General features: G+C 35.9%; 1 protein-coding gene across 1 annotated transcript in view; it reads left to right on the forward strand.

Annotated features, from left to right (window-relative positions):
* The window catches only part of PIBF1 (progesterone immunomodulatory binding factor 1), a gene marked incomplete at its 5' end in the record, with an annotated part of 241,996 nt that overhangs the window by 128,677 nt on the left and 101,237 nt on the right, over positions 1–12,082 (forward strand). Inside the window, 2 exons of the mRNA XM_017889428.1 lie at positions 365–515; positions 9,369–9,459. Of these exons, the coding sequence (XP_017744917.1) occupies positions 365–515; positions 9,369–9,459 (242 nt within the window). The remainder of the gene's footprint in view (positions 1–364; positions 516–9,368; positions 9,460–12,082) is intronic.

Raw genomic sequence — 12,082 nt, forward strand, 5'->3', positions numbered from 1 at the left:
GCCAGGTAAGTGACCTCTATGTAAATATGACATGGTATTTTTTTAAATTCTAAAAAGCAAATGCTAATATTACTTCTATAATTATTCCTAATTTTAAATTCATTTTAAAATTTAAAATTCATTTATAAGCTGGATAAGCTTATAAAATAAGGATAAGGTACTTCATAATTTTCAGTTAAAAACAACTGAATTATTTACCTTAGAAATAAATATATTTAATTTCCTCATTAGTCATCTTAATTGAGCTACTTTCTCTTAATATTTAAATAATAAAAAAGTCCTGTGTATGTCTTCACATCATGTTTTTGTCTTAACTGTGCACCTATTTAATTCTGCCTTTGTAATTCTTCTCTTTTACTATTAGGTTTTAACCAAAGAATTTTATAGTCTCCAAGCGTCTTCTGAAAAACGCATTACTGAACTTCAGGCACAGAACTCGGAGCATCAAGCAAGGCTAGACATTTATGAGAAACTGGAAAAAGAGCTTGATGAAATAATAATGCAAACTGCAGAAAGTAAGTCTCCCCACACACACACGGGCAACTTTTTTTTTCTGGCAACAAAAGAAGCCTGACATTATTTCTATAACTACTTTGGGACCAGGCACTGTGTAATCTTAGCACTTTAGACAGCCAAGGTGGGCAAATCACTTGAGGTCAGGAGTTCGAGACCAGCCTGGCCAACGTGACGTCGCTACTAAAAATACAAAAAAAAATTACCCAGGAGTGATATTGGGTAATCCCAGCTACTCCAGAGGCTGAGGCAGGAGAATTGCTTGAACCCAGAAGGCAGAGGTTGCATTGAGCCAAAATCATGCCACTGTACTCCACCCCAGACAACAGAGCAAAACTGTCTCAAAAAGAAAAAGAATAAAACTACTTTGCTATATTTTCTTAAAATGTAATTGGTGACTATTTCTAAATAAAATTCTGTATTTCAAATATTCGTTCATCTTCATCTCAGAAATTGCAGTCAAAAAAGAAACAAGTTAAATATGATAGTTTTTATCTTTTTTATTTTTTATCTAATTCACTTATTCCGGAATTGTTAAGTATTTACATCTGTCAGGAACTGGGGATTAGGAGTTCATGGAAATAATTCCTGTCTCAAGGGGTTTCTAATCTACTGGGAGAGATGAACATAATAACATATTTAGAGTAGCAAGATAAATGCTATAAGCAAGAAATATGCAGTTCTCAGTGGAAATACAAAAGAGATCATTAATTAATCCCACCTTTAAAGGAGGCGAGGAATATCTAAGAGGGGAGATGACACTGGAATTAGTCTTTTTTTTTTTTTTTTTGAGATGGAGTTTTGCTCTTGTTGCCCAGGCTGGAGGCTGGAGTGCAATGGTGCAATCTCAGCTCACCTCAACTTCTGCCTCCCGGTTTCAAGTGATTCTCAGCCTCCGAGTCGCTGGGATTACAGGCATGCACCACCACACCCACCTAATTTTGTATTTTTAGTAGAGACAGGGTTTCTCCATGTTGGTTAGGCTAGTCTCAAACTCCCGACCTCAGGTGATCCACCCACCTCGGCCTCCCAAATGCTGGGATTATAGACGGCCACCATGCCTGGCCTTGGAATGAGTCTTGAACTACAAATAGAAATTCATTTGATGGTATTGTGTTATAATCTTTGATCTTTAATTTCTATTTTCCGTTATCTTCCTGTCTTATCCTTAACATTAATAAATATTTTAAATTAACATTTCACCGTTGGCTGTGATGTTTGCTACAGTACATTATTTGTGTTCAAAAGTCAGATAACTGTGGCATTCTTATAAAAATGGGTTTAAACTTCAATTGAAGTTGAATTTGAATGTAGGTAGGGTTCTAATTATTTTAGGCACATTTTCACATAAGGGCTGTATTTACTTGTAGGCCAATGTAAGAAAAACTTTTATTTCTCTCCTATCATTGTCCTATTTCCCATTTCCAAGGTCAGTGTCTGATAACTGCAATAGATTTTAAATTTATCTTCAGTTTCTTCACTGGAGTTCAAGTAATCTTTGTAACATTCAAATTTTCATATCATATGCCTGCTTTAATGACTTTTATTGTCTTCACTAAGACAATAAAGTCAAATTTCTTTACATGACTTTGTGATTAGCCTCATGTTTACCTTTCTACTTTTCATATCTTGCCATCCCCCTCCATGTCATATTATTGTCTTGAAAGTTTCATACTCTTTCTTATCTCCATAACTTTGCATATGTCCCTTTGTCTAAACAAATTAGGAATAGAAGGAAGCTTCCTCAGTCTGAAAAGGGCATTTATAAAAACCAATAGCTAAAATTGTACTTAATGGTGAAATATTGAATGCTTTCACATTAAGGGGGAGAGTAAGACAGGGATTCCTATTTTCATGATTTATATGATTTATATTAAGCACTGTATTTGAATTCCTAACCTGTGAGATAAGGATAAGAGAAGATATAAAATGTATAAAAATCAGAAAGGAATAATAAGAATATGTTTTCAGATTACCAAACAACTACTAAAACTGGTAAGTGAATATAGCAGGATATGCAGTCATTACCCAAAAATATACTAGAAGTAAACAATTGGAGAAGTAAGTAGCAGCAAAAAACACAAAATACTTAGGAATAAATTTAAGCCAAAAAACCCTACAGATCATTGCTAAGAGAAGTTAAAGAACCACTCCCCCCAAAATCACGAAATATATTGTGAATTCTATCAATTTAGTGTTCTTCTAGTCACAGTGGCAGCAGGCTTTTTTGTATTTCATTCATATGGAATGCAAAGGACTGGAATATCCAAAGCAATCTTGAAAAAAGTTGAAGCCCTATGTGGTGGTACACTCCTATAGTCCCAGCTACCTGGGAGGCTGAGGCAGGAGGATTGCTTGAGCTTAGAGGTTAAAGCCAGTAGAGTGCGATGATCGTGCCTGTGAATACCCACTGAACTCCAGCCTGGGCAACATAGCGCAACCTTCTCTACCCCACAAAAAAAGAAGAACAAATTGGAAGAATTGCACTACCTGTTTTCAAGATTTACTATAAAGCTTCAATATCAGGCTAATATAGTACTGGCTTAAGGAAATACAAATACAGCAATGAAACAGACTAGAAAACCCAGAAACAGATCCATACTTAAATAACAATTTCATTTTTAACAAAGGCAGCAAAGCAAATAAATGGAGAAAGGAAAGTTTGTTCAGTAAATGGTACTAAAAAAAATTGGACATCTTTATGGAAATAAACTTCCATACACCAATATTAATCTGAGATGATACCTAAATGGAATAGCTAAAACCATAAATATGTAACAGAAAACACAGGTGAGTATCTTTACAACTTGGGGTACATTAAAACCTTTTTTGACATGGCCCTTAAAAGTAATTATCATAACAGAAAAATTGATAAACTAGGCATCATCAAAATTTAAAACTTTTATTCTAAAGACACCATTAAGAAATGAATAGCCAAGCACAGACTCAAAGAAAATAACCACAATTTTATGTCTGACAAAGGAATGATATCCAAAATAAGAAAATATTGAGGAGAAAATATTCACAAAATATAGATTAGACAAAAAAAAAAAAAAAAAAAAAAAGATATCCAAGTGTGGTGGGCTGAAAAACATCCTTCTAGAGATGTCCATATCCTGTTGGGTGTAGTGACTCATGCCTGTAATTCCAACACTTTGGGAGGCCGAGGCATGTGGATCACTTGAGCTCAGGAGTTCAAGACTAGCCTGACATGGTGAGACCCCATCTCTAAAAAGAAAGAGAGAAAGAGAGAGAGAGGAGAGAGAGAGAGAGAGAGAGAGAGAGAGAGAGAGAGAGAGAGAGAGAGAGAGGGAGGGAGGGAAGGAAGGAAGGAAGGAAGGAAGGAAGGAAGGAAGGAAGGAAGGAAGGAAGGAAGGAAGGAGAAAGAGAAAGAAAGAAAAGAAGGAAAAAAGGAAGGGAAGAAAGGAAGGGAAGGGAATAAGGAAGAAAGGAAGGAAAGAAACACAGGGAAAGAAAAAGAAAAGGAAGGAAGGAAAGAAAAGAGAAAAGAAAAGAAAAATGTCCATATCCTAGTCTTTGGAACCTCTGAAAGGTGGAAAAGGCAAGGAAACAGATTTTACCATAGAACCTCCAGACAGAACCAGCTCTACAAAACATTGACTTCAGGTCAGTGAGGCTGGTTTTTGGACTTACGACCTCTAGAGCTATAAAATAATAAATTTGTATTGTTTAAACCATAAAGTCTGGCAATCTGTTATGCTACCAGTAGGAAATTAATATACCAGAATATATATTTAAAAATTCATATAACTCAGTGATAAAAAAAAAAATAGTCCTATTTAAAACATGGGCAAAATGTTTAAACACTTCACAAAAGAAGACATGTGAATGACAAGTAAGCATAATAAAAGGATTCAACATTACTAGTCATGAAGGAAAAGCAGATTAAAATCCCAGTGAGATACCACTGTATACACACAATAATGGCTGAAATTAGAAAGACTGACTATACCAAATGTTGGTGAGAAGTGGAGCAACTGGCAGTTTCTTACAAAGTGATCAAACAACCTAATCAGTGATCCAGCATTTCCACTACTTACCCAAGAGAGAAGAAGGCATATACACATTAAAATATTTCCGCTAGAATGTTCATAGGAAATTTATTCATAGTAGTCAAAAGCTGGCAACAACCCAGGTGTTTATCTCAAAGGAAAATGGTTAATCAAACCATTATACATTCATGTAGTAGAATACTTCTCCTCACTGAAAAGAAGCAATTGACTTAACAACATGGATGAATCTGAAAAACATAAAGTATACTTTATATAATCATATAGTATGATTATACTATGATTATAGTATATAGTATGCTTATACTGTATGTTTATATAAAGTTCTAAAAGAGGCAAAAGTATGATGGAAAAAATCAAGGGGTGGGGGTAAAAAAAAATTTTTTTAATTTTAAAAGACAAAATCAGAACTGTAGTTATCTCTAAAGATGATTGTCACCAAAAATTAACTGAGAAAAGTGACATGGAACTTTCCAGGGTATTCAAATGTTCTATATCTTGATAGGGTTTGTGTTAAACACGTGTGTATACATTTCAAAACTTTTACATTTCAAAACTCGTTGAATGGTAGACTTTAAAAATAAAATTTATACATGGTGAAAGTTACAAATCTTATTTTTTGGAAAATAACTAAATACATACTGAACTATAATTGATGATTTGCATGTTAAACTGTTGAGGAGTGAAGTGTGCAAATGTCCATAGCTTTCTTTGAAATGCATCCAAAAAACAGATTCATGGAAACAGGGATGGATATATGTGTAATAAACACATAGTATGTTTGATTTAGAATCCAGATGTTGGAGCCAGGCGCAGTGGCTCACGCCCTTAACCCCAGCACTTTGGGAGACCAAGGCAGGACGATTGCTTGAGCCCAGAAGTTCAGGGCCAGCCTGGGCAACATGGCAAGACCCCATCTGTACAAAAAAAATGAAAAATGAACCAGGCATGGTGGTGCCAGCTATATGGGAAGGTGAGGTGGAATGATCACCTGAGCCCTGAACGTCAAGGCTGCAGTAACTGTGTTCGTGCCACTTCACTCCAGTCTGGGTGACAGAGTGAGACCCTGTCTCAAAAAAAAAAAAAAAAAAAAAAAATTGCAGATGTTGAGTATATGGATGTATACTGTACAGTTTTTTCAGTGTGTCCATGTATATAAATATTTTCTTAAAATCTTCAGAATATAGAAATTAATTTTTGTTATGGTACTGTCTAAACCAACTTCAAATAAAATAGATTTACTTTTACTAGAAGATCAATAACTAGGTTCTCTATCAGTTCACATTGGAAATTAAAATACACCTTATCCTTTTAATGAATATTTATCAATTAACTAAAATTTCAAACAAGTGAGCACAGACTTGTTTTAGTACTACATTGTATACAATTTTCAAAGGCTTGCCATTTAATTCAGGTAATTTCAGCTGACATGAAGGTGATTAGGCTTCATTTATTAAGGTGTAACCATAGCAAATTAAAGTATCTTATTTATATCTGTATTGCTTTCTGTAATCAAATAAGTATTATTTGGATATTTGAGTTTAGTTTTCAAAGATTTCATCAAGTTGTTAAAAGTACAAGTATTGCCTAAAAGCTAAATAAACTCAAATTAGAAAAAAAAAAATCCTAGATTTCTAGTTGTTAAATTCAGTTACCTGCTACGCATCCTCATCATACTTATAACCTCCACTAGGCATTTGTCAAATTTCTCAGAACTCCCTTCTCTTTGCTTCTTGAATCACCTGCCTCTGATTATTTTCCATCACGTAACTACTTTCTGGATAATCTTATCCCTTTCCACAACTTCAGTTACTATCAATAGGCTAGTAATTTCTATAGTTAGAGACAGGGGCTCACTGTGTTGCCCAGGCTGGAGTGCAGTGGTACAATCATAGCTCACTGCAGTCGCAAACTCCTGGGTTCAAGTGATCCCCCTGCCTCATCCTTCCAAGTAGCTAGGACTACAGACACATGCCATCGTGCCCAGCCGATTATTTTTTGTAGAGACACAGTCTCACTATGTTGCCCAAAGTGATCTCAAACTCCTGGCCTCAAGCAATCCTCCTGCCTTGGCCTCCCAAAACACTGCATTTATAGGTATGAGCCACCATGCACAGCTGAAAATTTAACATTATTTGCATTTCCTCTTTCTTCCCTGAAACTTCCTAATTTTTCTGTGCAGTTGCTGTCTGTATTAGCAGCTTCCGCATCTCAGATTTTATCACCTGTGGATTGAAAATATTGGAGAAAAAGTAATAAAAAATAATACATTTTTAAAAATACAGTATAACTATATATATAGCATGTACAATGTGCTAGGTATTAAAAGTGATGCAGACAAGGTTTAAAGTGTATGTGAAGGTGTAGATATGTTATATGCAGATATATGCCATTTTATATAAGGGACTTAATTATCTGTGGATTTTGGTGTCCTCAGAGTTCCTGGAACCAATCCCCCAGTGATACCAAAGGACGACCAACTGTATTTTTGATCTGTTAGTAAACTTTTATCTAATCATCCTACTAGCTTTTATCAACCTTTATTCCTCCTTCATTCTATCTAGAGTGCCTCATCTCACTCACACCTGCTCAGTTGTCTAGAATCCAAGTTCTTTTCTCCATTGCTATTATGGACTAGATCTCAACTGGTATTATAATTTGTTAGGAATTCTCTGTGCCAGTATTCTAAGCCATCCTCTTCCCCATTATTGGAATTTTTAAAATGATATCTGCATCAACAAAAATCAATTGGTCATGCCACCTTCTTGTATTATAGTTTCTTGTTGATGTTAGAATAAAATCCAGACTACTCAGCCTAACAAACAAGACTTTAGTTCCATTCACTGTTGGAACTAAGTCTGCCTTTCTACTACCACCATTCTCTAGACCAAATTCAACCACTTTCCTCACAATTACTAAAACTTCACATACCTTCAAGTCTGTGCTTCTGCACATGGACTTCTCTCCTATTCCTTCACTGAATCTCAGTCTCCCCATATCTACCCTATACCTTGTAGCATGAGAAATAGTGGCACTCAGATGCAGTTGCTCTGTGCTCTGCTTCTAAGACATGTTGTTCAGATCTCTTTAATAGCGTTGTTCAGATCTCTTTAGTAGCATTGAACAAGTTGTATAATACATTGTTTTTGTAATTAATCCCTGCTAGGAGAGTTATCCCATGACTTATTAATCCATTAAGTATTAAACTCACATTTAGCATGTCCATTAATATCTAACTTACGGGTTTTTGAGATGTAAACTAAATTTACCCCTCTGTCCTCTGAATTTAGAACTATTAAGGAGAGACAAGAGTCAGTTACATATCTAAATATTAGCTCTAGTTCTAGTAGAGCTGATTTGGAGAACTCATCTTGGATCTGGACTTATCTGATAGCTGATCATAGTATTGGTAATGGCGTGTATCATCTCTTCCATGTGTCTCTCCCAACTAGTAATTCTTCCTCAGAAAGCTAATCCTGATTCACCATGAAAGATAGGTACAAAATTAAAAGAAAACAGTTAATGAATGTTCCTAAAATCTTTACTACAGAAGGGCCAATCAACAAATGTATGCATAGTACATTGATAGGCATACAGATGATGAAACATCATTATGGTTGTAAAATATGTGGCTTTGTTTTAATTCTGAAATATTCCTGAAAGTGGTTTATCTTGTTAACATTAAAATAATGGTTGCTGATAAATAATACTATAAAAGTTTTTGTATGTCATTGACTGCTTTTACTTGAGCTGTTAAAACTATAGCCTTTGATGAAATTTTTTTTTTGGTGTTTTGGGGGGGTTTTTTGATGATGAAATATTTTTTGGTCGAGTGTGGTGGCTCACACCTGTAATCCCAGCACTTTGGGAGGCTGAGGCGGGCAGATCACCTGAGGGCAGGCAGATCACCTGAGGTCGGGAGTTTGAGACCAGCCTGGCCAACATGGCGAAACCCTGTCTCTACTAAAAATACAAAAAAAAATTAGCGGGGCTTGGTGGTGGGCACCTGTAATCCCAGCTACTGGGGAGGCTAAGGCAGGAGAATCGCTTGAACCTGGGAGGCAGAGGTCGCCGTGAGCAGAAATAACACCATTATACTCCAGCCTGGGCAACAAGAGCGAAACTCCGTCTCAAAAAAAATATGTGTGTGTATATATATATTTTTTTAATCCCAACTTGCAGTAAAATGTCATTGCATTTCAAGTTTTTTAGCCAGAAGATGTTAACCTGTTAGTTAAAATTCCTTTTGGGAAGTGGCATGACAATTGCAGAATTTAAAAGTAAATTATTCTCACAGAATTTTTTTACATTTAAAAAAGAGTAAGGCCATCAATACATGCTTAGAGCTGCACAGTTTTTAATAGAGTAACCTACGTAAGTACATAATTTTATTGTTGCAAATTAAAATAAAGTTTTTCTGATAAAATAATATTTGTCCTAATTTAAAAATCATTTATTTTGTCAAGAACAGAATTGATGACTTTGATATGTTATCATTATTTGTTATATTATATAGCATATTTCATGCAAAAAGCCTTTGAGTCCTTCAGAATAATATATGTATTAATATACTTTTTAACAAGAAAACCTAATGTGATATGATGCAATCCCTTATACATTGCAAAAATAAATGGAGCAAATTCAAGCAAGGACATACTTTAAGAAATATGCTTCTACTTACAAATGGGTTGTTTAAGATTACATATTAGCCCTTTCTAATGTTTTTATTCTCCCTAATTTATTATAACCTATTTTATTTTCATTTCTGCCATGTTTTAAAGGAAAATTAAGTTACCTCACATTATATACTTTAATATTTTCCAGTTGAAAATGAAGATGAGGCTGAAAGAGTTCTTTTTTCCTATGGCTATGGTGCTAATGTTCCCACAACAGCCAAAAGACGACTAAAGCAAAGGTAAAATCAATATGTATTTATTTTATTTTTCTACTCAAGCTGAATGTAATTACATTTGTGCTTTCTGATAATGTGCTGAGTTCAGTGACAAAGTCCTTTATTCTTACTCTGCATAAATATTAAATTTCTCACAAAATAAAACAGTAATAATCATGTATTTCATATATATTTAAATAAATTTAATGGTTTGTAGAATAGAAGTGTATGTAAGAATTTCTGTAGAATTAGATTTGATGATGAGGACCTCATTTTTATTTTCACATTAATTTCAGATGAGCTACAAATGCTTTGTATCAACAATATTCAGATTTAAATTAATTATGCTGCTTTTGCTTTCTCTCATTTTATTCACCTGCCTACATTCCTTGACATACACATTAGGGAGAGTGATAAGGGGAGTTAATGCATATATTGTGATTGAAACTATAAAAGGCTTTATGAAAACCAAGAGAATATTTGGAAGATCCACTAGTTACCTTGTGAGATACTGCTTAAAAGTACATTCAGCCCTCTATATCCATGGGTTTCACATGTGCGAATTCAACCAACTGCTCATCAAAAATATTTGAGAAAAGAATGGATGATTGCATCTATGCTGAACATGTGCAGACTTTTTTTCTTGTCATTATTCTGTAACACAATACAGTTATTCACATAGCATTTACATTTTGTTAGGTATGATAAGTAATCTAGAGATGACTTAAAGTATATGGGAGGAGATACATAGGTTATATGCAAATATTATACCAATTGTATGTAAAGGACTTGAACACTCATGGATTTTGGTATCCACAGGAGGTGGGGAGTGTACACTGGAACCAGTAATCCCATGGATAGCAACAGACAACTGTACACTAACAGAAAATTGTACCTACATTAATCAGGTTTCCAGTTGACCTGCCTGATTTTTATTCTTAACTCCTCTCTTGCACCAAAATGTATCCTACTTTGCAAAAACATCTCACTGCCCCATTCACTACCACATCAAATCCATCAAATCTAAATATTTCTTTCAGACTTCCAAGCTCCTCCATAATGTAGCTCTACCTCTCCAGCCTTATTTGCCTCTCTACCCAAAATGCAGTGGATATACCTATTTCTCTGCCTATAAAACATCTGTTTTCTCTGTACCACACAGTAGAGCATTTCTCTTATCTCATTAGCTATCATTTCCTGTATAATTTACCCATCTAGATGGAAAGTTCTTCGAGGTCAGCAACTACTTTTTTTATTTTTTATTTTTTATTTTTTTTGAGACAGAGTCTCACTCTATCACCCAGGCCTGGATTGCAGTAACACAGTCTCAGCTCACTGCAACCTCCACCTCCCGGGTTCAAGCAATTCTCCTGCCTCAGTCTCCCAAGTAGCTGGGACTACAGGCATGCACCACCACACTCTGCTAACTTTTGTATTTTTAGTAGAAACGGGGTTTCATCGTGTTGACCAGGTTGGTCTTAAACTGGCCTTGGCCTCAAGTGATCCACCTGCCTCAGCCTTCCAAAGTGCTGGAAACACAGGAGTGATTCACCACGCCTGGTCAGCAACTACATCTTTGTTGTTGTTGTTGTTGTTGTTGTTGTTGTTGTTGTTGTTGTTGTTTGAGACAGAGTCTCACTGTGTCTCCCAGGCTAGAGTGTAGTGGCACGATCTCAGCTTGCTGCAACTTCCACCTCCCGGGTTCAAGCAATTCTCCTGTCTTAGACTCCCAAGTAGTTGGGATTATAGGCATGTGTCGCCATGCCTGGCTAATTTTTGTATTTTTAGTAAAGACAGGGTTTCACCATATTAGCCAGGCTGGTCTCAAACTCCTGACCTCAAGTGATCCACCCGCCTTGGCCTCCCAAAGTGCTGGGATTACAGGCATGAGCTACCACGCCCTGCCAGCTACATCTTACTCTTGTTTATTTTTCACTTTCTCTATCTAGCTCAGTGCAGGATACCTAGGAAAATTGTTTCTTCATCAAAGCATTTGAAAATTCAAAGTTGCTTTTTTTATATGAACTGATTTAGACATTTAGAGACACTAAGAAAATGACTCAGAAAATAGAACGTCTGTATGGCTATCTAAAATGATGTATCCTCATTAATATAGTGGTGAATGAAAAAAAAATAAAGTGATGTAGGATATAAACCACTTTATAGAAAGCAAGAAAGGAAAGCAAGTTCTAAGCCATGCTTAGAACTTATGGCTCTTACCAGTTAAACTAAATATATGCCAAATTTTGATCAAGGCTAGACGAATAGAAAGTATCAATTTGTAGCTGGAATGTTTAATTCTGTCTGGTGAGGATTCAGATATTTCAGAATTATGTATTATTTTTTAAAAAATCAATCCCGGGCCGGGCGCGGTGGCTCAAGCCTGTAATCCCAGCACTTTGGGAGGCCGAGACGGGCGGATCACGAGGTCAGGAGATCGAGACCATCCTGGCTAACACGGTGAAACCCCGTCTCTACTAAAAATACAAAAACTAGCCGGGCGAGGTGGCGGGCGCCTGTAGTCCCAGCTCCTCGGGAGGCTGAGGCAGGAGAATGGCGTAAAAACCCGGGAGGTGGAGCTTGCAGTGAGCTGAGATCTGGCCACTGCACTCCAGTCCCGGCGACAGAGCGAGACTCCGCCTCAAAA

This window comes from Rhinopithecus bieti, unplaced genomic scaffold (genome assembly GCF_001698545.2).
Source record: "Rhinopithecus bieti isolate Rb0 unplaced genomic scaffold, ASM169854v2 scaffold_17962, whole genome shotgun sequence".
Lineage (NCBI taxonomy): Eukaryota > Metazoa > Chordata > Mammalia > Primates > Cercopithecidae > Rhinopithecus > Rhinopithecus bieti.